Consider the following 25,793-nt stretch of genomic DNA (forward strand, 5'->3'; position numbering starts at 1 on the left):
ACATCTATCACGCGTGCGGAATCGCTGTCGTCGTCGTAGGGGTTGCAGATGGAGGTCACGGTAGTCATGCTAGCGATGGGGCGTCTAGGAGAGGCATGGAGGGGAGGGGGGACTTAGGCTTTATAGCGAGGAGTTCTCTCGCGCGAGCGAGTCCCGGACGGGCATGATTGATGACTTCGAGCTTCACATCTGGAGCGAATACCGAATGCCTTTGGGAACCTAGTCATCTAACCAACTTCCCGGGTATATATATATGTATATATGCGTGAGTGCGTGGGTGCGTGTGCATGAGGGCGTGAGATGTGTGTGTGCGCGTATATGTGCAGAGTAGGGGAAAACCTGAGGATTCAGGAAGCCATCGATCCACGCCCGGAGCCGTCTAACGCGCCTCCGTATATATGTGCGTGTGTGAGCACCGCACTATTTCCCAATAGCAAGGCATCGATTGATCCGGCGCGCTATACGTAAGTATCGTAGCCGAGCCGGGATGCTGCAGCCCGCATGTGTTGTGTTGTGCATGCGCACCGCCTTTTTCTTTCTCCTTTTTTTCGGTCGTCCCCCTCTGGCCTACCCTCCCTCCTCTTGACCCATCCACGCATCCATCTACCCAGTCAGTCGAGGAGCGCATACTCCGTAGCACAGCGGGCCATCGCACCACCCGCCTCGCGCGGCCCCCTCTCCGAACCAACTCCTCCTCCTCAGAACGCTCCCCCCTCACCCTATACCCTCACTCCGTCCACCTGTCGGCCGCGCACCGCATCCAGTTCGCCGCGACGAGCACGAGGCCGTGGCGGGCCGCGAACGCCGCAGGCGCGAAGCTGCGGCGCTCGACGAAGGCGTCGCCGCCGACGTCAGCGCGCGCCAGCCCCCGCAGCCCCCCCGGCGGCTCCCGGTACAGGAGGGAGAGGTAGCAGTGGGGCTTCGAGCTGCGGGTTGCGGGTTAGCGCGGGGCCCCGAGAGAGAGAGAGAGAGAGAGAGAGAGTAGAGGCCGGAGGGAGAACACGCACTCCTCCTTCGGGCCGGGGCCCAGGTACTCCGTCAGCACCTGCGTCTCGTCGTCGTCGTCGTCGTCCACGGCGGCGGCGGCGGCGGCCCGCAGGCCGCGCACCACATAGTGGCGCCAGAAGGCGAACTTGGGGTCGTCGGGGGTGGGGGCATCGGGGTCCGCCATGACGAGCAGGTACGTCGCGGGGCCGGGGTCCCCGCCCTCGGGCGCGAACGAGACGCGCGGCGGGCGCGCGCACTGCCGCGAGCGGAAGAGGGTCGCGCCCAGGTCGACGGCGGCGGCCTCGCCGGAGGGCGGCGAGGCGAAGACGACGTCGAGGCGCGTCGTCGGCGCAAACGTCGCCGGGATCAGGTCCGCGAGGAGCCCGGCGCCCGGGACGAGGCCGGCGGCCGCGAGGGACGGGAGGAGCGACGGCTCGGCCATGGGTGCCGCTGCGGATGGCGAGGGCGAGAGTGCTCGCCGTAGGTGCGGTGGCAGCAACGGGAGTGCGAGTGTCAAAGTAACAAAATTAGCGGCGGCGGCGGCAGCCAGACCCAGTCGCTATTCTCAGAGGAGAGCCTATGTATAGAGATAAGAGCCGGAGAGGATGCGAGGAAATATGTAAGCGGGGATGCTGTCTTAAACTCCTACGCCCCTTGGGACGGGGGTGAGGGGGGGCGGAGGCGGAGGCAGGTGGGGGGGAGGACCACCGAAGACTGCACCCCGGCCGGCCCCGGCGGTGTTACCCGCGAGGCGGGGACGAACGTTAGTGGTGGAATAAATATGCATACCAATCCCGCGAACGGAAGCTTGGCGACCCGATGGGGGCGGAGATGCCTACGTTGTAACTTGAGGCGTGGGTAGGCAGATATGTATCGGCTTGCTACAAGTCTAGCTTGGATGCCCTGCTCGGCCTTCGGTCTGTTGCCGGATTTGAAATGCTCCCTTCCTTGCCTAGTAGACTCGAAAGCGAGATAAACCCAACCCGCGCTTAATACGTACAGGGTGGGAGTAACACGAAAGCGTTGTGTAAATCCTTTGGAGCCGACCCGGCTGCTTCTTTAAACAGTAGATTCATAACGAGGAGAAAGCCTTCAAAGCCCACGGATGATATCGTGTTACGACATAACAGCACGTCGAAAATAGACGGACTTTCCTCTATCCTATTCATGGGTATACATATCTGGGTAGAAGTGCCCGGGTTTAGCCTGGCGCATCGTGCGGAACAGACCATGTGGTCTGCGACATGTCGAGATGCATGCTCTTAAAGCGACAGCCGGTGGCGGGATCAAGTGATCCAGGTATCGGTCGTTATCGCAGTAGGGATTCAGAGTGGGATGCTAGCGACGAAGCCAGAAGGTGGAGAAGAAGGATAGGCGGCTCGAGAGGCGGTTAGTCGCAGCCTTTCGACTGCATTGCCCCTTATCCTCCGTTAGTAGCACCGATTCTCTCGCGGGAGGCAGTCCCGAGCTCATATTGGAAGGTCCGGGCGATGAAGAGAGTGGGCAGGTTCCTTTCGGCGCTGAAAAACGGCTAGGCAATCTCTGACAACCTATCTACCCTACCCTCTACCATGGAATTTTACGCAGGCACAATGCAGAAATCAATGGGTATCAAGCTCGACGTCGTTGTAGCCGTAGCCGCCTTTGTCTCGGTCGTCATCCGAATCTGATAAGCCGCCGTAGAGGACCTCGCACACTCCGGCAAGCGGGATGTCCATAACCGCATCAGTGCCTTCACTCCAGATGTTCTTCCAGTCGAGCTGCCTGGCCTTCTCCTCGGAGATGGGTTTCCTGTTCGCGTCTAGCCGTATCCGGCCTTTGCTGTCGATGGTGGCGACCTGAGCAGCCTCGTCGACGATGGTCTCGAGCGAGGTCATGGGGAGGGTCAAGATCTCGGTGTTGTAGGCGGCGAGGGCGACGTAGATGTAGACAATGAGCATGACGAGAAATGAGGGGATGGCGAGCGCCCACCATCGGTTGGGATAGTAATAAATGCCTAGGGCGTGCAGGAAGGGCGAAGGTAGATATGACCAGAGGAGGTAGATGAGGAAGGTTAAGGAGGAGAAGAGATAGAGGACGAAGCCGTAGTACTCGTAGGTGGGCACCTTGGGGGATGCGCGCGGCACCGGCTCGAGCTCGTCGTCGGAGGCATCTGGAGTGGTAGGCCGCGAGGGGCGGAGCAGGGACGTTAGAGAGGGAGAGGGCGGCAGTGGCGTCGGAGGTCGGCCGTAGAACGGAGGAGCAAAGTAGTTCTGCTGGAGCGGAGGCGGAGGTAGCGGTTCGTCGTCGTTAGAAGAGGACAGCTCCTCGGACCGGCTGTCTGAGAGGAAGTCTTCGTCGGAGATGAGCGACATGTTGGCCTATCGACCCGGCTTCCAGCTCTGGTATTTTCACATCTGGTTTCCCGAGAAGGTTAGGGGGAGGGCCGGTAAAGTAGCGCTGGCACGCCTTGTCCCTTGGTTTGTCGCTCTCTCCAGTTGCGTGACGTCGCGTTGCTGGCAACTGACGAGGCTTGCGAGGGAGAAGAGGGTGTCTTGGGGTTGTCAGGGGGAAGAGAGTTGGAATAAATACCTGAGGCTAGGTACTTCGCGGGTGCCTCCGCCCAGAGCTCAAATCAGACCTGGACCTGAAGCTACCTCCCACTATTATGTAATTCGAGTTCTGCACGAGCCACGTTTTATTGTCCCACCACCGCGACTGACTTCCATGGATTTGGCATATACGCATACAACTACCTATAATTGGAAGCAACTCAGGTACATGACCTAAAGGATGTACCTAAGGTAGGTACCTACACGTACCTAGGTACCTGACGGTTGTAGAGATGCATGTACCTAAGTACATCCTGCCTCCTCTGGGAGGCTGGAGCTTGCCTCTTTTTATCAAGCAGAACCCATCCCATTGGATTTCCCCGGCAACAACTCTCCCTCCTACACCTCCCCTCCACACCTACTTCCACTCCGTCGCAGGACCATCAAGACCTCGGCGCAGCCATCGCGTCTGCCCAAAATGTCTTCCCAACAGCCGCTGCCGAATACCCAACCGCCGCTCGATGTCTATGGCGGAGGTAAGTAATTATCGTCCTCAGCCTCGCTCCCGCAGCTCTCTTCCGCGCCCTCTCTTCTAGCTCTCCCCTCGCCATCGCTGACAGCGCCCCGCCGCCAGACGAGGTATCGGCCCTGGTCCTAGATACTGGATACTGCCACACGCGAGCGGGCTTTGCCGGCGAAGACGTCCCCAAATCCGTCCTCCCCTCCTTCTACGGCAGCAAGAAGACCGGCGACGGCGAGTCTGCCACGTATCACCATGTCTTCGGCGACGAGTACCTGATTCCGCAGGCCAACTTCGAGGTCAAGAACTACGTGTCGCGTAACGAGAGTGTGGTCGAGGACTGGGACATCGCGACCAAGATATGGGAGCATGTTCTCATCAAACGGCTACAGCCCGAGAAGCCCACCCCGCCGAGCAAGAACGGTCTGAATGACGATCCGTCTCAAGACGGAGAGGGCGATGTTTCTATGGAAGATGTCGAGGAGCAGGAGAAGCCGCTCGCCGAGAACCCTCTCCTGATGACCGAGGCACCGTGGAATTCTGGTAAGGCGCGAGAGAAGGCCATCGAGATCGCCATGGAGAACTGGGGGTGCCCCGCGTTCTGGCTATCGAGAACCTCGGTGTGCGCCGCCTTTGCAGCCGGAAAGGCCTCGGCCTTGGTTATCGACGTCGGGGGCGCAGGTACGAATGTCACCGCTGTTCACGACGGCATGATCTTGAAGCGTTCCATCCAGAAATCTCCCATCGGGGGATTGTGGCTCTCTTCTCAGGTCCGCAGCTTGTGGGACAATAATGACCCCAGGATCGACGCCATACCGTACTACATAGTCGAGAATAAGACTCCCGTCGATGCAGGCGCCCCGGCACAGGCGAAGCTGCGACACTTTCCCTTCGAAATTCACCAGTCATTCCGCGCCTACGAGGAGGAGCGCCTCCTGACCGAATTCAAGGAGTCCGTCGTCGAAGTCTGGAAGGGTCCCGGCAGGTACATGAATCCGGGCAACGAGGATCTGGCGCGATCCCACCCAGGTCGTGTGTTTGAGATGCCCAACGGTTGGAACCAGATGTGGCGCGAGCAACGGTACCGGGTGTCGGAGGGCATGTGGGACGAGACAGCGGCGCTGCCGACGGCCGGCGAGGCGGTCACCAAGGCCCAGACGATCCCGGAGCTGATCCGGGCGGCGATCAACGCCGTCGACGTCGACCTACGACCTAACCTACTCGGAAACATTGTCGTGACGGGGGGCACGAGCCTGACCAACGGCTTCAACGACCGGTTGAATAACGAGCTGCTGGCCATGTACCCCAGCATGAAGGTCAAGCTGCACGCTGCCGGTCTCACGACGGAGCGGCGCTTCGGCGCCTGGATCGGCGGCAGCATCCTCGCCAGCCTCGGCACCTTCCACCAGATGTGGATCTCCCGGAAGGAGTACGAGGAGAACGGCGCCGGCATCGTCGAGAAGCGCTGCAAGTAGACAAAGCTGGCCCGCGTATAATCCCCCTCCCTACGGACGCATCCACACACCGACACACAGTATACCTGCGTATACCCCGAAGATATACCCTGCCCTACCGCTACCACGAATCTCGCGTCCGGGAGGGGAGGAGGAGCGAATGGCTAGCTACACACGCCACGCCCCTCCTCATGACCGAACCTACCCACCTACGATCCCGGGCGTCCGGTGGCCGGTGCCAATGTTTGGCGCTTACCTGACTTGATCGGAACTGCGCCAGGACGGCGTTCTGGAGTTGTAGCTAATACCACTATTGTCACATCCTGCTCCCCCCTGTCACCAAGACGGCCGGAGCAAGAGTTTGGAAGGCCGATGTCGATGGATTCGTCGTCGTCGCCGTCGTCGGCAGGTTCGCGTGTACTCTAGGTCTAGAAGGGCGCAAAAGGAAGATAGAAAAAAATAAGAACGTTTCGTGCACAACGCCTTCGAACTCGAGGCAGGGGGACAGCTGTAATAGTGCCTGTTCATGTTTCCTTTTGGGAGCGGAAGGGGGGTATGATGAGAGTCAGCAGTAGACGGCAAGACATACGAAACGTGAGTGATTCTAGTAGACGGCTTTCTATTCTTATTTTTGGTGGGTGTATGTCAGTCTCTTCCTCTACCTGTCCCGTCTATGAATGAGCATCTAAGAATGGTAATGCCCCCCATCTCGGCCGGTACAACACCCATCTAGCTAGATAGATAGGATAGCCCGCTTAGCCGATCCCGCTTCGCTACCTCGCCCGCTGCACGCAAACGCCGCACACGCCTGCCCTCCGCTCACCACCCGTTCCAGCGCACCCAGACGTCCACGATCTCGTCCTCTCGGCCGGCGCCCCGGCGGCTGTCGACGACGAGGTAATACGGGAAGGCGGCGCCCGCGATGCACGCGTGGTTGGGCCAGATGCGCACGCGCTGGCCGACGCGCAGGGGCACGGCGTCGGCGCGGCGCCCCTGCCAGCGCAGGATGCCGTGCTCCTGGCTGAGGCGCGCGACCTGCCAGCCGCCGTGGGCGGCGGGGAAGCGGGGGCCGGGCAGCAGCGGGGACGGGGCGGCGGCGTGTGCGAGCGCCAGCGCCTCGTCACCCCACGGCGCGACGATCCCCCACCCGCCGTAGTCCTGGCCCTTGACCTCGCCCATGTCCTGGCACGGCTCGCGGCCGAGCGCGATGCACCCGGCGTTGACGAGGGCCTCGTCGGCGCCGCCGTCGCCCCCGCGGCCGCGGTACACCGACGCCACGTCCGCCAGCACTGTGATCCCGATCATGGAGCTGTTGAGGTGCGCGTAGTCGCGGGCGTGCGCCGCCAGCTGCTGCACGTCTAGCGTCGGGTACACGCCGGCGTGGACTTCGAGCACGAAGCCTTCGGCCTTGAGCGATTGTATGAGGGACTTGAGGTGCGCCGTCGGCACTACCGTTAACAAAACCGAGCCGTCGGTTCCGTCAGCACCGCTGGTCTTGCCACCGCTCTCAGTGGCAGCGGTGGTGGCGTCGTCGCCATTGCGGCGGGTTTCGGTGTCAGCCGTCTTGGCTAGGTCGGGATGTTGGATGGTGGTCACGGTCGGGGTGGCCCCGACGGACAGCACGAGCGGCGGATGGTTGCCAGTCCGCTTGTCCCGGACCAAGACGGCGACCTTCCTCAGGGTTTCGAACTCGGCGTTCAGAATCCCCATCGCCTCCCAGTCGCGGCGCGTGGCGTACGAGTGGCCGGCATGGCTGTACAAGCCCAGCAGACGGCACGATCCGGCGGCCTCGGCGCGCAACAATGCGTCGATCGCGGAGTCGCAGTCAGACGTACCCGGGATGACTCCCGCGCGGTGTGACCCAACGTCGACCTTGAGGAAGACGAGAGGGACGTGGCCCCCCGACTTGGCGGCTAGGGACGCGAGGTGGGGCACCTGTTCGGCGTGGTCGACCATGACGACAAGCGCGTCGGGCCCGAGCTTGGCGGAGACGTGGCCCAGCCGGTCGACGCAGGATCCATAGAGGGGAAAGGAATACAGAACCTATATATAGGTGGCGACAATAAAGTTGGCACAGATGCAAGGAAAAGCGGGAGAGAAAGCGGGGAAGAGGAGGGTCCGCTCACGTTCACCTGCCGGCCTTTCTCCTGATACTCCTTCAGTAAGGGGACAACCTTCTCGGCTTCGACGATAGTGGAGACTATGAGATTGACCGGCGACGGACTCGCGTCTCTGACTTGCAATCTCGTCAGCTCTTCGGTCTAGACGAGTTCCAAGCATTAGTCCAGTCATCCCCGCTCGCCCTCCGCCCTAGGCCCGCACCTTGTGAGTTTTGACATGAGCTCTCCAGCTCAGCTGCAGTCGCCGTGCAGCTTCGATCATCATGTTGCAATTCTCCTCGACCTTGGCCAGATCCAAGACGGCAGCCGGGGTGGGAACCTCATAGAGGCTCTTGCCCACGAACTGGGCGCGGAGGGAGTCCTTGGAAAACTGCACGGCCATTGATGATTTTCGCTTCGTGTCCGCGCCTACAACCGATGATGTCTTGGGGAGAGGGTTAAAGTCTCTTGGAACGGGCTTCGTATCAGGTAGCTCAGCAGAACTGGGAAACAGGTGGTCTCCGTGCGGGTCGATCCCACAGGTGATGCATCGTAGGCAGGTAGGTATAACCAGCTCTAACGGGTCCGGGGCGAGCTAAGTGCCCTCTCATTGGCATGCCGCCGGAAACCCCGCCGCGGTCGTAGTAGCGGGTAGAGATGGGGTTCACACGTACTAGGTTATAGTGCCTTGCAGCGCCTATAAAGGATAAGGGCATGTCGCCGAGGCCGGGATGACGCTCTCGTGACCCACTAGACGCGTTTGAGGGCACGCTAAGTTGGGCCGTCACGCACCACGAGAGCCGCCTGCATCGTAAGCAAGATTCATGATGCGACAGGCTCTACGTGACGGCGTCTGTACGTCGTTGTGGCTCCCCCCGGCGCGTACCGGCAATCGAGCCTTCGAGTGTAGGCGAGAGTGCTTAGGAATACCTATCCGAATACAGAGCTGAAGGCCGAAGGCGAGACGGAAGAAGAAGGAGAAAGAAGAGGGGAAAGTTAATGAGAACCTAGCTGGAGTGCCGATCGACGAATGCCTCTGCATGCCTGGCGGATACCTACGGATGTTTTGAAATCGCCGGCGCGAAGTCGCAGACCGGGGGGTTCTGTTAGCCCGCTGCACAACCATGGCGGGGGACGCAAATCAGAGCACCTGACTAGGTAGAAAAGCAACCAGAGTAGCATTGCCGCATCCTACCCGCGTTCCGCCCGCTCGGGTTGAAGGGGTTTGGAGTGCAGAAATAGGGAGACAGACCTCCCAGGTCGTCCTCATTGGCAACGGGATGCTGCCGACAAGCTTACGCTATCACTAGTGAAGATACCTAGGTATGCCTAGTTCCGGAGCCTGCTAGCCTGTCACCACGAGGCGGCAGCGTAGGTAACTGGAGAATCGTAAGAGGTCGCGTAAGCTTGCGAGAAGAATACGGAGGCGATCATTCGCCGCCTCTCTCTTGTCCGGATAGCCAGCATGATTCGATTCGGCCGGGCTCGAGCCGATGGTACCTACTCAACGGCTCCAGAAGGCTGCAGTAGATATGTATCTAGATATCTCTTCACAAGGGCGAGCCTCGAAACTATAGTAAGTGCGTCACGCCAGCGTCGTTACACTGTTGGGTCAGGCATCTGACGACGCCGTCACGTCGAGGCGTAGGTATCCTGATCACTACGCTCCAGCACCAACCAGGGCACTCTTCAGTCACGCCCCAGCTCGTCCCCCAGTCAATTACAAACAGGACCCTTGCGTGCTCGCTGCCGCGCTCGACCTTTCTCGCCGTGTGCTAGGTAAATAGCGGTTGGCGACCTGAATAAGGCTGGCTGGGGACAGGTTACAAACCCAGGTTACAAGCCAGCCCAACTCCCTCCGCTGAGCCCGGTTCATGCCGAGGTTTACCCTTGTCCGCTGATAAGGGCAACAGGAATTTCCTCACACGCCCCTCCCAACCATAAAAATCAATCGATTTGAACATGTTTCACGTCTTTTTATTATTATTGCTGTGTACCCAGGTAGCTTAGGTAATTGATCCAACCCTACCCTAACCTGGGCTGGTCTGTAACCTGGAGCCAATAATGTCTTTTGTGGGAGGTGCCCACAGGGCAGGATCTATATTGGTCTTGGCCTGCAACGCCTCCCGGCACCTTGCAGTAGGTGAGACGACACCAACATCGCCATTCGCCGTTGATGGCCGCACTACCCTGGAAGGATCCTCTGGGCGGAATCGTCATCGAGAGGCATCCTACACCAGAAACCTCCGTTCTCTCGTCCGCCCTTTCCAATCCCGATGTCTTCCACGACCGTATGGAAGAAGTGGGCAGAGTCTTCGGCCTGTACCAGCCGAACGCAGTACCGGACGACACGACCCGGGTACTAAGGCACGCCGTGGACAACCTGCCGAAACTTGGCAGCCTCCAACTTATCGGAGAGATTCTGGAAATCGACCGCGACCATGAGAAGCTCCGGCAACTGAGAAACTTTTTCGTAGACGCAGTGCTAAAGCCGAGTTCGTCGTTCTTCTGTCTGGCCCCAAGGTTTCTGCTTGCTCGCTAACTGCTATGCCAGTCGGATCGACGACAGGGAAAACCGCTGTCCCCTCTCGTCGTTCAGCCGACTCCGACGAGACCGTCACAATCCTATCGGGAATGGAGGTGTCGACGCGAGATGAACAGCGAGCACTCAAGCAGAACTGTTTACGCAGGGATGGTTATCGCTGTATGATTTCCGGAAAATTCGACTTGCCCTCGAGACAGGACGAATTATACCATCCAAATCCTGGAGAGATCGGCAAATACACAATGCTGCCACATTCTCCCATTTGCTCTTAGGAGATTCAATGAGGCGAATGCGATGGAGGTATGCCGCTTCCTTACCTTGTCTTGTCTCCCTTCTGTTCTTATTGGAAAGCATGCTCATCATATGGAGACAGGCAGAGACGAAAGCAAGGATTTGGTGGGCGCTGAACCGGTACTTCCCTTCGCTTCGTGGTAAAATCGACGCCTCCAGTATCAACCAGGAAGCAAACGCCATCACCTTGTCCGTGAGTTTCCATCAACTGTTCCGGAATTTCAACTTTGCACTTCAGCCAACGGTTTGTCAGACCTACCCTGCGGATGGCTCCAAGAACACATGTGCTGACACGTCATTTTAATGCTCTTACAGGGAGAAGACAGCAGGTATCGAGTTCACACTTTCGCTTCCAATTTGGAACCTGTCACGTAAAACGTAGACGCCTACATTTACGCTTTGCGGTATGTAGGCATATAAGGGCTGGTTCAATTGCCACGTGACAGAACCCTTACCGCAATTTGTCACCATTACCTCTCACGACCTTACTGTACCTTTGCCCGACACAGACTTCCTATCCGTCCACTATGTAATAGCCAAGATTCTAAACATGAGTGGTCTCGCCTGGAAGATCTCACGACCAGATTGGCTTGTCGATCAAGTTGACACTATCAGCCCAGATGGTTCCACCGACCTGGGTGAGGTTCTCAACAGGCGGCTGCTAATTGGCATTTAGCGTCTTTTAGACAGGAAGATCCGAATCATTTGGAGGCACTAGAAAGCTGAGGCTTGGCTCAGAGCGGCGTAACTCAGGTTCGCGTCCGGCGCGGCACAGACATCGTACTGTGTAGGTAGTTATGCCTCCGCCAGCCCCTCTCTCGCCGCGCTGAAGAGTTCCCGGCGATCCTGGGGATCGGGGACCGGAGCGCCATACTAAACCAGATCGCCCCCCCGCGTATGGGCCATGGCCTCGAGGCCTACCCTGACTCATTTAGGACTTGGGGCGCCAGAAACCAGCAGCGGCTGATCGACTGGGCGGCGGGGGACGGAGGGGAGAACGTCCTCCACCACTTCACCCGCCAGCTGGCGCGGGTACCAACATGCCTCGATGGGCGGGGAGGGCAGCGCTTACTGGCTGTCCTCCCGGGGGACCCGCGGCCCATCGCGGGGCCTCAGCAGAGAGCAGGTGCAGAATTAGCCCTTATAAGCCTACATACTCAAGTCGTAGAATGTACCTAAGCCTCTATAACATAATAATATACCTATATTTTAACACCTAAGGAATAGGAAGATACCTAGTAGTGTAGGTACCTGGGGGAATAGAAGACGGTGGACGGCAGGAGTGATTAAAAATATTTTTTCAGAAGGGGTAAAAGATGCTGAATTTTCAGGATTTTCTGTGCCAGGCAGGTGATGATGATGATGGTGATTTAACGTCTCACGGGAACTATAACACCGGCAGCTAGGTACATGTAAAACGGCGGCTGCCTATTCGCCCGTTTAGTCGGAGCCTCCCCAGGAGACGGTCGGCGATCTCTAATCCGTATGTTTAGCCGCCCCCTTCGCGGTCGGCCCCCCCTACGGCTAGAGGTCCGCGGAACCGCGCCAAATATCTACCTAGCGTTACCTATAGTTCCTCCATACTAGCCTCTAGGGTTATGAGACGGGCCCGCGACGGCGGCGGAGCTAATGGTATGGAGGTACTAGACTGCTAGGAAAAGGTGCTACCTACGCGGAGCTCCCGCTAAAAACCTATGGTCGTTCTCCGCTTAGGCTCGTGGCCTTGTTGTACTACCGACCGAGGTCGGTGGCCCTTTCGTAGCTGGGCGGGCTATACGCGCCTGTGTCCGAGTACGTTCGGTATCCCTGCGTATGTTGTGCCGACCTCGTTGGCCGAGGTCGGGAGCGTATCGGTCGGGCTAATGGGGCGTAATCCTAAAGCGGGACATGGAAACCGATGGGAACTTGTCGAAGTGCTGTTGCCGGCCTTATTAGTCGAGGCCGGGGATCATCGGGTTAGTCATGGGGCACGACCCCAGGAGGGCGACAACCCGATGGTGTATTTAGGCTCCTCCTGCCCTTCCCAGCGTGGGCAGGAGAGAGGGGGGCCGAGAGAGCGTTAAAACGAGTCCTGGAGGACTTTAAGTAAAGCGCGCCCGCCGCCGCCGTTACCAGGATGGACTTTTTACCGGCGCCGTGGACTTTTTATTATACCAAGGGGCGGGACCGAGTCGGGGGTCAGGCCGCAGGGGGGGCGAGCCTGAAGTAAAGAGAGAATGAGGAAGTCGTGATGCTTTCATGGTGTTTTGGGGACCTCTCAGGATCGAAGATCCTGGTTGGTTGAATCCGAGCCTTCGGCATCTGATTGGCCGGAGCCTCTTAGAAAGTGTTGGTAGGTACGTACGTAATAGGCAAAGTGAATAGTAGACAGGTAGGAAACGTTAGGGTGAGACTAGTTATATTATAATGTCTAGGGACTAGAAGCTATCTCCTGTTATGGGTAGGGGATCAGTCCGATCCTTATATGCCTCCTAGCGTTACGTAGTAGATACATGGTACTTGAGCTTCCCTATCCTGGTTTACCGACCAACCATTACTTACTCTGTTTTTCTTTTCGCGATTAGTAATTAATAATCGCGGACTATCGTTCCCTTTTTACCCACCCCTCTAACTTTAGGTCAATCCGGTTACCTTCCACCAAGGTCCTTATAGCCTCGTTCGGCGATGCCTTCGTTATAGCATCGGCAGGGTTACAATTTCCGTAGATCCACCGGATATCGTTAATCTCCCGATTCTCATACGACTACCTTAACGCTATTAGATTAATCATCAGGCGCTTTTCGTTGGTACTACCTATCTAGACTAGGCACTAGTATAACGACAAGGAATCAATACATAGGACTAGTAGGGCCTTGGGTAACGTAAGGCGCTCTAGGACGGTATTAATCGTGCGATGGATTACGTATCCGACGTTAAACCCTTGAACCATTCCGTATATCTTACTAGTAAGTACGTTCCGAGTAATCCTCTTATACTTAGTCGATAACTAATGGATAAGATTGCCGACGATCCGCAACTCGTTGTCGTAAGTAGTGGGTTCCTCGTTACCTAATATGATTAGGTAACCTATTTATAAGCTCATGTCGGTGTTGTTAGCGAACGAGCCGTCCATAAAGACATATAGGCGTAAATCGTTCGGGTCGAGGGTAATATAGCTAAGGCCTCGATCCCTATTAGCTATCTACTAATCGATTCTTTTGTTAAGAACCTTCGCCTCCTTACTTCCCGGATTAATATGCTATACCGCCGTAAAGTAGTCGAAGGCGGCTTTAGGTTAGTAGATCGAGGAGATATACGCTCCCCGTACCCGTTATTCGACGAACCTTTAGGCTATATCGGTCGCTTTTAGGTCTAGTAGGTTTAATTTCTTAGCTTAGCCTTTCTAGGTTACGGTAAGCCCGTATCCGTCGTCGTCGAGTTTAAGGCGTAATCCGTTAAAGTCTTCGGTTACCTCTAGTTCGAGTATCTTTTAAGGCTTCGCTTTAATCCCTACCTTCGCGAGTATCTTATCTTCCTATTCGAGGAATTCTTATGTACCGATATTTAGGGTATTATCCGTTTAAAGACCTATAATTCCGAATAATCGATTAACGCTCGTAATTAATAAGCATAGGTTAAACGCCGACGGGTTCATTTGCAGTTCTCGTTAATAGTACTTCGAGTAGGTCTCGAACTAGTATATACCTGCCTCTACTAATCCGTATAGTAACTTAACGACTCGTAATAACGTCCCCTCGGGGTATTTATCTTTTAGTTCCGACGGTAGTCGTATAAATATTATTCGTTACATTAGTATCCTTAATTACGTATAAGCCATCGTAATATTTCGGATTATTATTTTTATTCCCTACTATCGGAGTATCGGTATTAATACTAGGATTAGTCGTTAACTCGCCCTTTATATAGTTAATACGTAAGTTATAATGGATTCTTTTTCGCGGTCTCCATAGCCTTGGACTATTAGTCGGGACTTCTTATACGGCATCGGTATATTTTTAGCTTTAACTTCGCGAACCATGCGTGATTTAAAGATAGTAGCCCCTTTATAGATAGAGTCGTTCCAGGTCTCCGGTTATAGGACGCCGTCGTCGAAGAGTACATTGAGCTCCTTTAGATCGGATGCCTCATATGGTCTACCGGGTATTGTGATCCTTCCTATTACGCGTAACTTTAGTACTAGAGCGTAGTCGTTCCTCTCTTTTGTGCTGGTATATACTACGGCAGGCTCCTCTTCCGGGATGATTTCGTATTCGTCGGGATTGATTGTATGGTGTGGGAGTTCAACTTGTAGTTCCTTCGTAGCTGCCGGTCGGGTATATGGCTTGACGTGGGAGCTCCTGAAGGTAGACATCCCTTTTATCGATTCGATTGTCACATCCTTGTCCGTGACGGCAATGACTTTGTGGGGTCCTTTCTACCCTCCTTTCTCGCGGAAGACCAGAACTTTACTGCCTAATGGTAGCAGCCCTGGAAGGGTCCTTAAAGTATTCGGTCCGTTCCGTATATTAAGGGCATTCCGGATAGACCTCTACGCCTTAAGCCTCTTTATTTCTATTATTACCTTTTGGACGGCCTAAGCTCTCTGCGTTTATAACGTCGTAGGTAGCGAGTCCATGTTGATTCTAGGGTATGCTCCGAAGACGAGTAGCGTAGGTATAAGGCCGTTTAGGCCGGCTATATCGTTTACTACTTTAATAGCTATCTATAGGCGGGATACTTTAAATAAGCCTTTTATCTCTTATATAATGATCTCGTATGCCTTACGAATAAGGCCGTAATATTCTTCAACCTTACCGATGGACTAGTATACCTCCACTAGTACTTACTTATAAGTAACTCCTATTAGTTATGCCTCGTTACGGAACTCTATACTATTAAAGTTCGTACCGGCGTCGTATATAATAACGTCTAGGGGCCTTAGGTAGGTATCGATCCAGCATTATTTAAGGACCTCCTAGGTCTCCTTAGCGGAAACCGTTCTTATGAATCTTGCCGCTTAGAACCTAGTCGCTATATCCACGGCGTGGAGTACTAACTGGCCGTCTAAATACATAACGTCGACGATTACCTCATAATTAAAGTCCATGTCTAGGTCCTTAAGGCTAAACCTAAACCTCTAGGGTAGCGCGCCCTTTACTTAGTAATAATAGCAGAATTTATTAATGGCTTTAATCTTACCGATAATAACGTTATAGCCGGCCTTATCGAGTAGGTCATGGAGCTTATTAACTAATGGGTGGCCGAAACGAATATGAATGCGTCGTAGCTCTGGTTCCGTAAGGTATATTACGGCGAAGTACGCTTTATCGCCGAGTTAGAGCCATAGATACCCCCATTTACGTATGACTATAGCTACTATATCATTCCGGGAAACTAATTAGTTATTAACGTTATTAAGGTAAATGCCGAGGCGATCTATGTCCTTAAGCGACAAAAGGAACGGGATATCTGTCTCTATTATATAAAAGTCGACATACCCAAACGGTATATCGACTGTTACGGTCCCTAGGGAACTTACGGGGAATCCATCTCCGAATCGGATATTTACTTCTCCTACCCGGCGGCTATCGATCTTTAATTATTATTTAGGATATTCTCGGGCGAGGGCATAATACTGTCCTTTTCCGGCGGTAGATACTCTTACCGCGCCTATGTCTGGCATAATGCCTTGGAAAACATCCTTGGAGTATCGGTCGAGGACGAAGGCGACGTTATCGTTCCTTGTCATCTCCTGTAGGGAGCATGAGGCAGCACGATACCGGAACGCCTGGTCGGACAGATAGACGGCGGTTATGTATTACTCGTTATCGTTAGGCTATTAGTCGGTACCGAGTTCGTCGTCTTATTCGGGTTCCGAGTTCTCTCCTTATTCGTCGATACCTTCGTAATCAGCTAGGAACGTCGCGTAATTACCCTTTTGTTTATCCCTGTTGGCCTTCCATCGTACCCTTGCCTCCTTCCTTTCCTTCTCCGAGTGTTTAGTAGACTAACATCCTTCTTTCTTACATATCCAGTATCTCCGCTTCCATGCCCGTCGTTGCCCGAAGCGATCTCTTCCTTCTTTATTGTCGTAATATTTACCTCCTCTGTCGTTACGGTGATACCTGCGGTCGACGTAGTATTGTTCATCTTCATCATCGTCGTCGCTATCTACCACAAACTAACGTACCCCTTTCAGATTCTCATGGGTACCGATTAAAGCGCGGAGCTTGCTAGCCATATCCTCGAAACGTATGGAAGGTTCGAAGAGGGCGTATTATAGCTAGGGAACGTTTCGGCAGGCTCGGTAGATTACTACGATAAGTTACTATTCCCCCTTAAAGTTAGGGCCAAGGGCCTTCTAGCATAAAGCCAGCTTATCTAGCATAGCCTAGAGTACCTCTAGATCCGATTTTCCTTCGTTGCCCTTTTTTAACTTGGTATTAAAGAAGGTAATAGCCGTTTAGTCGTGGTAATATTAGACCTTGTTCTGCTCCGTATTAAAGTAACGTTCCATAGTAAGATATATATCGGTAAAATACCAATGCCTTAGGACGTTATATAGGAAATAAATGGCTGCTCGTCCTAATAGGATGGTAGAGAAGACGGCATGGAATTAGGTTTATCTAATTCTAGTAATATAGTATACGTCTAGGAAGAATCTGAACTTATCCTCTAGGATATCGTATACTTCTCCCGTATAGTTGTTTTCCTTATTCCATGCTTTCTTAAAATGTCCTACGATAGTCGGGAGGCATAGCTCGTTTAGTACCCTCGTAAGCGGGACATCGTAATAGGTCTGCTGTTCTTGGTTTCCGACGGGTATGGGTAACTATCGAGGGGGCTCGGGCCCCGGAGCGGGTAGTAGCGGAAGCTTAGGTCCCGGCGTACGCGATTATCCTATCGGTAAGGAGGAACCGCGTCCTCCGGGGATCCCTTCGTTTGGATAACCTATTAGTGGTTAGCTACTAGGATACTAGTTATATCCTGGTTCCGGGGTAATATATTAGTTTCCCCGGGGGGGTTATATCCTCTCCCTCGTCCGGTCGTTTCCTTCTACCGACGGGTATGGCTAGGAGGGGGGAGGTAGCATCTACGGGTTATATGGGTTATATAGCCTATACGGTCTATATCCTGCCTAGAGGCCTGGCGGTAGGAATAGCAGATATCCGTATAGCGGATACCCTAGGGTTAGATACGGATACGGGTATCCGGCAGGAGGAGGAGGGGGCGCGAAGGGCGGTAGTTGGGGTGCCTGGAGTGGTTGGAAAGGTAACGGCGCCCTAGGTGCCTGCGGTAGGGGTGCTTGCGGACGGGGTGCCTCTTGCCGAGGGGGAGGGGGGGGGTTATTGGGTATCATTGGGATGCCAGTTCGTGGCGCTGGCGGAGGGTTAGGTGGTGATCCTCGTCGGCCCTTAGCTAATCCTGCCTATTGCGGCCTCGGCGTTGGCTCGTTAGGGGATCTAGGGTAGAGAAGGCTATATCTAGGCGGGATTTCGAACTACGGGTTAGTCGGAATAAAAGGGGGGTTGCCTCCGTATATAGCTCTTCGAAGTGGAGCGGGGGTCTATTATACTAATGATTCGGCCGCTGCTTCCCCGAACTATAAGGAAGTTAGTCTCCTTCGTATCGATCCTGTTAGTTCGGGATATACCGTTCCTTGGTTAGTTTCTATTGTTAGCGTTTTTTACGTTAACGCATTAGGCTACTTAGCCTTAGCCGTTTAGAGTTCCTAGTAATTCTAGGTCGGAGGGCCTTCCGCCCGTATTAAGTCGGTAAGTTCTCGGGAGTATTTCGCATTACTTCTTCTTACGTAGATCCCTTACCTCATTAAGGCATTTCGTAATAATAAGCGAAGTATAGCGGGCATAAGTTCGAAATCTCCTGCATTATAGCTTCGGAATCGTTCCTAATAGTTATTCAAGGCCTTATCTATAGTACGAATATTAAGGATACTAGTATCCGCTGCCTCGAAGTCCGCTATCGCTATTAGTACCTACGTTGCTTTTTATCGTAAATTAGCGACCTCCGCCGAGAATTACTGCCACCTAACCACTTATAGGTTAAACTAGGCTATTATCGCGGCTAGTCGTCCCGTAATAAGTTTAAGTAGATCGTAGAGATCGTTTACGTTCCTCGGGTCCTAACCTCCTGGGGGTCCTCCTGGCGGTTCGCGCCTGAAGATGGATGCGGGGGTGGGGTTTTCGGGTTCGTTATGCTCCGGCTCTGTTCGTTATCTACCGGCTCCTTGGGCCGATGTCTCCGGTTGTTTTCCTTCCGATATCTTGGTTGTTGTAAGGGATGTGGGGCGGAGTCGATATGGTGTTGTATTCGGGATGTAATAAAGAAAGAGGTGGGAAGGGGATCAGTTTCGTGATTGTGGAAGGTGATGGAAGTTTTCTTGCTGGTGTCGCTTGTGTCGCCACGGTGATAGTAGTTCTTCCGATTGAGTGGCGGTGACTCTTCTAACCTTGCTAATCTGTGTTGCTAAGTCTAGCAACACTAATCAGTGTTGGTAGGTACGTACGTAATAGGCAAAGTAAATAGTAGACAGGTAGGAAACGTTAGGGTAAGACTGGTTATATTATAATGTCTAGGGACTAGAAGCTATCTCCTGTTATGGGTAGGGGATTAGTCCGATCCTTATATGCCTCCTAGCGTTACGTAGTAGATACATAGTACTTGAGCTTCCCTGTCCTGGTTTGCCGACCAACCATCAGAAAGTGAAGGAAAGAAGGGAAGGTGTATACCAAGCAGGTAGTAGTAGAATTCGTCCTTCTACTATACCTCCTACCGACCTCTCTCAGAGGTACCTCCTTAGTAGGTAGGAGGTACTTACCTGTAATCACCTACCGGCTTGGATGGACCAGCACGTACCTAAGGTACCTAATATCTTACTGCCAGGTACCTAGAATAAGTACGTACCTCTTAGTATGTACATTAGGTACTTTAGGTATCTCTTAGTATGTACATTAGGTACTTTAGGTACCTCTTAGTATGTACATTAAGTACTTTAGGTACCTTTCTATTTCTTACCTAAGTCACACGGTCATCTTATAAAAACATACTTTAAGTTTTATCCTAGTAGATTAGGTACCTCTCTGTACGCAAAGTTAGTAAAAAAAAAAAAGGTTTCAAGTTAAGTTTTCTTGAAATTTAACTTAACTTTACTTAAGTTTTAAAAAATAAAAACCTAACTTGAAAAAGTTTCTAAAAATAGAAACCTAACTTAACTTCAACTTAAACTTTTTTTTCAACCCTGCCTATACGTATAGGCAAGTACATAGATACCTAATGTGAGTACAGGAAACCTCAGTGCCCGTGTCTTGGGGGGGCGGTTGTTCTCCGCTTCACACTCTTTAGCCCACATTCGTCTTTTATACAGACTCCTCACCCGATACCTCACCCTATCCCTCGATCTTACGAATGCGCAATAACGGACGGTTTAAAGCTGGCCGTTACTTATATGCCTACACACTTCTCATATCACTTATGGTATAGGAATCCCCTACTTATTATCCTCTGTTGACCCCCCTGTCGCCCTTGTTGAATTGGAGAAGGCAGCTTGGCCGATGGAGCCACACCAGGCGCTTGTGGCGTGAATGTAACCAGTCTGGGGCCTGGCGCTGGGTCCCTCTACCTCTTAAGGTCGGGTTGGGGAACAAGGCTGTTCCTTTTTGTAGGTACGTACAACCCACCCGTTGCGACGCGACTGGTTCGACTTGGAGCCGCCTCGCCGCCTCCGCTCTCTCCTCCAGCATCTACAACTTCAATCTCCAACAACTTCATCCTCCTCCTCCCTGCCGTTATTCCGCTCCTTTCCCTGGTCCCCCGAAATTGACTCTCTCGCCCGAGCCGCATCTACGCGAATTTCTTGCCATGCGTAGAGGGGCGCGCTTCGCCTTCTCCACCTTCAAATGACTCCGTCATCGTGGGACCGTGATCCTGTTATACCCGTCCTAACGTAAAACAATATTCAGGTCATCCCCTCCGTGCACCAGCGCCGCCTACGAACGTTTCCGAAGTCGCCTTAACAGGCTTACACGGCGCCGAACCCCCCTTCGCGCGCGCGTTTTGTGATGGATGGGCTTGTGGTGGACTCGCCAGGCCACGACCTGGTGGGTCAGGATGGCGTCCGCATAAAAGAGGAGGCTGATACTGATCAGGTTGACGGCACGTTCCAGGGCATAGACTGGGCTGCCCAGGAACAGCAAGATGACGATGACATCAACCGGATGTTTAACAACGATGGAGGAAGATTGCAGATGCCCGAGAATCTCGACAAGTTCGGCGATAAAGAGATCGATCAGACCGACAAGGCCGCAGACGCCATCGACTTCGAAGACATCAGCGACGATGACCTAGCCTCTGATGATGAAATATCTAGTCACGCCGCTGGCGCCGGCATGTCGCAAATCCCCGGCCTGACTGAAGACGAAGGCACTAGTCATGACACCGAATACATGGACGACCTGTTTGGGGGTGAGCCCGAGGGCGAGAATAACTACGTCACGTCCTCGCCCCCTGGTGGCGATGCCGCAGTGGAACAGCCGACTACCCTCGCGATGCCTGACAAGAATCCTATGACGAGGAGCCGAGATGTGACGGATGAAGCTTGGAAGAACATGACGTTTGAGGAGAGGCAGAGGCTCAACTTTCCCCAATACAACTCGTCGATCGATCGATGGATGAATCAGATGAGCAAGGAGGACGCTTCTGTACAGAAGGCTCCCGAAAATGTGGAGGAGCTCTTGGCACAGAGGTTTCCAGGCTTTGCGGAGCACAAGACGCTGTATTTCAACCAGCTGTTCCCCGAGTGGCCCGCCGAATATATGTATAAGGAACCCGCCAACAAAGACAGAGACCCCCCCGAGTTCGTACCCACCAAGCTCGATCTAGAACTCGAGGCCGATTCCTCCAAGCTATTCAAGATCCCCGAAAACGTCCTAGCCGCCCAGCGAGCTAGCTACGCTGACGAGGATGACTGGAGCAACGCCGCTGGCGCACAAGTCTGTGACGCGACGGACGGCTTTTCGGACGATTCGGATACGGAAGACTCGCCCGTCGGAGGGTTCAGGCTAGATGAGATCGCCACAATATGCGACGACTGGGGCTCCGCCTCATTTGTGCAGCCTCTTGCCGACGACGAGGAGATGGACGATTGGGACAGGGAATTTTTGCAAATGCGAATTAAGAAGTCGCGGCCAAAATTCAAGCCTGGACTTCCAGACATCTCGTCGCTCGACACCTGGGGCGTCGGGAACTTCCGGAAAGAGACGCTGCTATCGAGCAAGCGTGTTAGGCTCGACGTCGACGACCCGTATCTCCTCATTGATAATGGCGAAGATGAAGCCGACGACGATCAGTTGGAGCGGCCCTCCAAGCGCCCGAAGGTCGAAGAGAAGATGAAGCGGATGTCTAATGGCCAGCTGAGGAGAGATGTCATGCACCACTTCAACTTATCGAACGACGACGCATATGACGCCCTCAAGGCAAACCATAAGAGCAAAGTCAGAGCTACCCTGTCCAACCTCTCAGTCGAGCACAGCATGCCTGCTCTCAAGCTAGCCTTCCCCTTCTACCGGACGAAGGTCGAAGGCAAGCCTTGGGAACACCACCGCAAGAAGTTTGAGATCGAGAAGGTCGCGAAACGTGTCGTCGGTATCCGTAAACCCTCTAAAGTCAGGCGGAAGGATACCAAAGGACGGAGTAACCAGGAAATATTCAGGACGACGAAAGATCTCAGCTTGAATGATAACTCCACGGCAGTCCTCTTCGAGTACTGCGAACAGTTCCCGGTCATGATGTCGAACTTTGGTATGGGCAGCCGCGTGATCAACTACCATCGCCGCAAGGATCGAAATGACGAGGACAAGATCCCGAAACTCGACATCGGCGAAGGCCACCCGCTGCTCCCCGAGGATCGATCACCCTTCTCGATCTTCGGAACTGTGGAACCCGGCGAGACAGTCCCTACGCTACATAACGAGATGTACCGAGCGCCGATTTTCAAGCACGAACCTCGGTCGAATGACTTCCTCCTCGGCTATACCACCAATGCCACCGAAGGTCCAAGGTTTTACCTTCGCAAGATTGATCACGTGTATACAGTCGGCCAAATTTTCCCCTCGTTGGAGGTTCCCGGTCCCCACGCGAGGAAGGTAACCAATACGTCGAAGAATCGCCTCAAGATGATCGCGTATCGTATGATGAAGAAGAAGGACTCGCAGGATGTCGGCCTCAACGAGATTACCCCCCATGTGTTCGAGAAGCCAGATCCCCAGAATCGGCAGAAGATGAAAGAATTCCTCTTATACGACAGGGATAAGAAGACGTGGGTATTGCCAGAGGGCCAGACGTTGATGGACGAATCGGTGATACGCTCCATGATCAAGCCGGAGGATGCCTGCCTGATTGAGGCCATGCAAGTCGGCCAGCAGCTATTGGCAAATGCGGGTTACGACCCTAAGGACAAGGACGAGGACGACGAAGGCGCTGAAGAACCCCTAGTTGCTAAGATGGCCCCGTGGGAGCTCACGAAGAACTTCATCGACGCCAGCGCAGGCAAAGCCATGGTAGCTTTGCACGGCGAGGGCGATCCTACCGGTCACGGACTAGGGTTCAGCTTCATCAAGACTTCTATGAAGGGAGGCTACATCAACGCCGTCCAGGGCCCCCTAGCAACATCGGCAGACGCGATTGAACGCGAACGCAAGGCGAACGGTGGCCACTCGTATAACGTCAAGAAACAGCAAGATATGTACAACACGGCCATCCGCCAGATCTGGGAGAGACAAAAGACCACGCTGAGCGATCCCACCACTCACGACGACGCGGACGTCCTCGATACAGCAAACGAGGACGACCGCTTTAATTCACGACAACCCGACGCGACCCCCATCCCATTGGATGATGGCCGTAGCCAGTTCAGTCGCCTCAGCGCAGCCAGCCGCTCGGGCAGGAGAAAGCTCAAGATCACTCGCAAGAAGAAGAATGAGAACGGAGAGGTTACGACCGAGACCGTCGTTTTAGACGACCCCGTAGTCATTAGAAACTACCTTAAGCAGCGTAGGGAAATCGAAGAGAAGAACCGAGAGTGAGTTGATCCAAAACCTCCCCTTCAGCTGCGCCGTCCCTCCTGTACTGACTCGAGCTTTCAACGACAGCGTCTACAGTCTACAGCCGACAGCGGACGCAGATGAAAACCGCGAAAAGCAAAAACTGTTAGTGGTAGCCGTGAACGAGTTGTTCCCGGGGTTTGCTAACAGCATTGAAGTGTCGATAGGGAACTTTCGCGCTTGTTGAAGAACCAAGATCGGCGCCAAATCCGCGAGAAGCAGGGCAAGAATAAGAAGAAGAGCGCCCTCCCCCCCGACGCATCACCGGATCCGTCGTCTTCTGGCGATAAGATGTTAGCTGGCACGACTCGGAAATGCGCGAATTGCGGACAAGTAGGACATATCAAGACAAACAAGAGGTACTGGCACCACTGCCCTTCCCGATGCTGCCCCGAACCCTGCGAAGAAGAAGAAGGAAAAAAAGACCCTAAAAGAATATCACGACTCGCGCTGTACTCGGGCTGCATTGTTGCCCCGTCCGAGCTGCCAGAGGGTCTAGAACTTCGCACATACGGGCACACCATCGACAATTACACACGTGCTAATTTTGTGGTCTAGCAAATGTCCTCTGCTGAACGGCACGATCACGACCAGCAACAATGCTGCTGACCACGGAGGATTCGGTTCCTTTGGCGCCCCGTCATCGGTCGCGCAGTCGTCGGCCACCGAGTGAAAGGGAGGAAGAAGAAGGGCGAGGTGCAACGACCGCCTACCTCCTCCCCTCCCCAGATGGACGTCGCCCTAGTAAGCCATTCGCGATCGGCGGGACGGTTCGCTATCTCAATTGCTCTGAGTCTAGCCATAATACCCCTCCCCCCCCCCCTCCCCCTCCCCCTCTCGTCTCTATAATGTCGCCGACTCGCAGCGCCTCGCTGTCGATCTAGACGTGATTGATAGTGTTACTTGGGGTCAACATAGATCACCAGCATCACAAATCAACCACGAGGCTGACCAAGAGACGATGGCTAGTTTTGCCGTGTCATTTTCTATCTTCTCTCAACAGAGTTGTTGTTGACGCGAGGCGCCACCCATGTTGGGGCAGCAGCTCGGAGCTAAAGAGACGCTCCCCCCCCCCCCCCAAAAAAGAAAATCAGACACGTGTGTCTCGCTAGGTGCCGTTTAGATATACTAAGAAGGGGGGGTACAGTTTGATAGGGGGCGGCCCCTAATTCGGAAAGCATTTGCACGCCGGCGTTCAGACTCTCGGGTACGCAAGGGTAGGGAGGAGGTGGAGGTGATGGTGGTGGTGGTGGAGGAGAAGGCATGGTCTTGTGTCCGATACCCTCTCCTCATCCCCCCCTTCGCCTTTCCCTACATAGGAGAAATAGGAGAAATACAAAGATGGCTTGTTTCGCCATCATAATTCAACCACCCCCCCCCCCCCCCTCCCTGCTCAGTGCCCAAAGTGCTCATGTCTTTCCATCGTCTCGCCCTCGCTCCCACTCTTCCGACTCTAGCTTCTTCCTCTCTTCTCTTTCTCTCCTCCCACCTCCCTAAGCAGAGTTTTGCCCTGACATCCTGCCGCAGGGGCTCGACGGCAGACCCGGACGCAAAGGAGTCGCGCTCCCTGTTTTCCGCGCGGGTGCGTGGGTCTCTGGGAGCCAGAGGGGGGCAGGACGGGGCGACGAGTCGCGGGCGGACGCCGCCATCGGGACTAGCCTTTTTCTCGCGGCGTTCTCTCTGCGCTGCTCCTTTTTTTTTTGTTTGTTTGTTTGTTTTTTTCCTTCCGGCGCACGCCGCGCGGCGCTTCGAGAATGCAGCAGCACTGCTCACGGGGGTAGGAGGGTAGGAGGAAGGCACACACGGGCGCGGCCGGCGACGGCGACAGGACGCCGTCAGCAGCAGCGGGCGAGTTAGGGAGGACCGGGGGGGGGGCAGCTGGGGGAGGGGGGGGGGAGGAGGATGAGATGGGTGAGATGAGCGGCGGCGCTGGTGGTGGTGGTGGTGCTTCTAGAAGACGTCGGCGCACGTCAGACGCAGGCGCGGTGCGACACCACCGCGGCCACTACATAAGGCGGGCCATGTGCGACCCCTGCCTGTCGCGAAAAAAAAAAGGGGGGGGGGGAGACGGAGCCGCGATCCATGGGACGGATCGATGGATCGATGATGATGTGCTGAGGGGCAGGGCAGGAGGATAGGACGGGACAGGGTAGAGCAGGGCAGGGTCGGGCAGGGCAAGGGCAGGGCAGGGCAGGACAGGGCAGGGCAGGGCGAGGTGCGATGCGGTGCGGTGAGGCTCTCCTCGTCGCTAGCCCGGGGGGGGGGCTAG

The 25,793-nt window shown here is 54.5% G+C and overlaps 7 protein-coding genes across 7 annotated transcripts; 4 read left to right on the forward strand and 3 right to left on the reverse strand.

Annotated features, from left to right (window-relative positions):
- Nucleotides 1-597: 597 nt before the first annotated feature.
- GGS23DRAFT_359410 (phosphatidylethanolamine-binding protein) lies at nt 598-1,685 on the reverse strand. Its single transcript, XM_051513229.1, has 2 exons — nt 1,008-1,685; nt 598-926 (listed from the first exon to the last, which is right to left on the reverse strand). The coding sequence occupies exons 1-2, from the start codon at nt 1,427-1,429 to the stop codon at nt 728-730; spliced, it is 621 nt and encodes a 206-aa protein (XP_051374614.1). The 5' UTR covers nt 1,430-1,685; the 3' UTR covers nt 598-727.
- Nucleotides 1,686-2,403: 718 nt separating this feature from the next.
- GGS23DRAFT_359461 (PIG-P-domain-containing protein) lies at nt 2,404-3,646 on the reverse strand. The gene is made up of 2 exons (XM_051513231.1): nt 3,559-3,646; nt 2,404-3,383 (listed from the first exon to the last, which is right to left on the reverse strand). Exon 2 carries the CDS (start codon nt 3,339-3,341, stop codon nt 2,589-2,591), a length of 753 nt encoding a protein of 250 aa, XP_051374615.1. The 5' UTR covers nt 3,342-3,383; nt 3,559-3,646; the 3' UTR covers nt 2,404-2,588.
- A 55-nt stretch (nt 3,647-3,701) lies between these two features.
- On the forward strand, nt 3,702-6,103 carry GGS23DRAFT_554538 (Actin/actin-like protein). Its single transcript, XM_051515549.1, has 2 exons — nt 3,702-4,054; nt 4,153-6,103. The coding sequence occupies exons 1-2, from the start codon at nt 3,997-3,999 to the stop codon at nt 5,511-5,513; spliced, it is 1,419 nt and encodes a 472-aa protein (XP_051374616.1). The 5' UTR covers nt 3,702-3,996; the 3' UTR covers nt 5,514-6,103.
- A 62-nt stretch (nt 6,104-6,165) lies between these two features.
- GGS23DRAFT_359506 (putative serine dehydratase domain-containing protein) lies at nt 6,166-8,184 on the reverse strand. Its single transcript, XM_051513232.1, has 3 exons — nt 7,815-8,184; nt 7,619-7,753; nt 6,166-7,535 (listed from the first exon to the last, which is right to left on the reverse strand). The coding sequence occupies exons 1-3, from the start codon at nt 7,992-7,994 to the stop codon at nt 6,312-6,314; spliced, it is 1,539 nt and encodes a 512-aa protein (XP_051374617.1). The 5' UTR covers nt 7,995-8,184; the 3' UTR covers nt 6,166-6,311.
- Nucleotides 8,185-9,617: 1,433 nt separating this feature from the next.
- On the forward strand, nt 9,618-10,581 carry GGS23DRAFT_359584 (uncharacterized protein). The gene is made up of 3 exons (XM_051513233.1): nt 9,618-10,086; nt 10,146-10,436; nt 10,514-10,581. Exons 1-2 carry the CDS (start codon nt 9,768-9,770, stop codon nt 10,406-10,408), a joined length of 582 nt encoding a protein of 193 aa, XP_051374618.1. The 5' UTR covers nt 9,618-9,767; the 3' UTR covers nt 10,409-10,436; nt 10,514-10,581.
- Nucleotides 10,582-20,095: 9,514 nt separating this feature from the next.
- On the forward strand, nt 20,096-24,895 carry GGS23DRAFT_554557 (uncharacterized protein). The gene is made up of 5 exons (XM_051515550.1): nt 20,096-23,502; nt 23,573-23,629; nt 23,683-23,883; nt 24,083-24,268; nt 24,494-24,895. Exons 1-4 carry the CDS (start codon nt 20,486-20,488, stop codon nt 24,195-24,197), a joined length of 3,390 nt encoding a protein of 1,129 aa, XP_051374619.1. The 5' UTR covers nt 20,096-20,485; the 3' UTR covers nt 24,198-24,268; nt 24,494-24,895.
- GGS23DRAFT_554558 (uncharacterized protein) lies at nt 24,816-25,408 on the forward strand. The gene has a single exon (XM_051515551.1). It carries the CDS (start codon nt 24,936-24,938, stop codon nt 25,311-25,313), a length of 378 nt encoding a protein of 125 aa, XP_051374620.1. The 5' UTR covers nt 24,816-24,935; the 3' UTR covers nt 25,314-25,408.
- Nucleotides 25,409-25,793: the final 385 nt, after the last annotated feature.

Source organism: Durotheca rogersii (assembly GCF_024521655.1).
Source record: "Durotheca rogersii strain YMJ 92031201 chromosome Unknown GGS23scaffold_4, whole genome shotgun sequence".
NCBI classification, from domain to species: domain Eukaryota; kingdom Fungi; phylum Ascomycota; class Sordariomycetes; order Xylariales; family Xylariaceae; genus Durotheca; species Durotheca rogersii.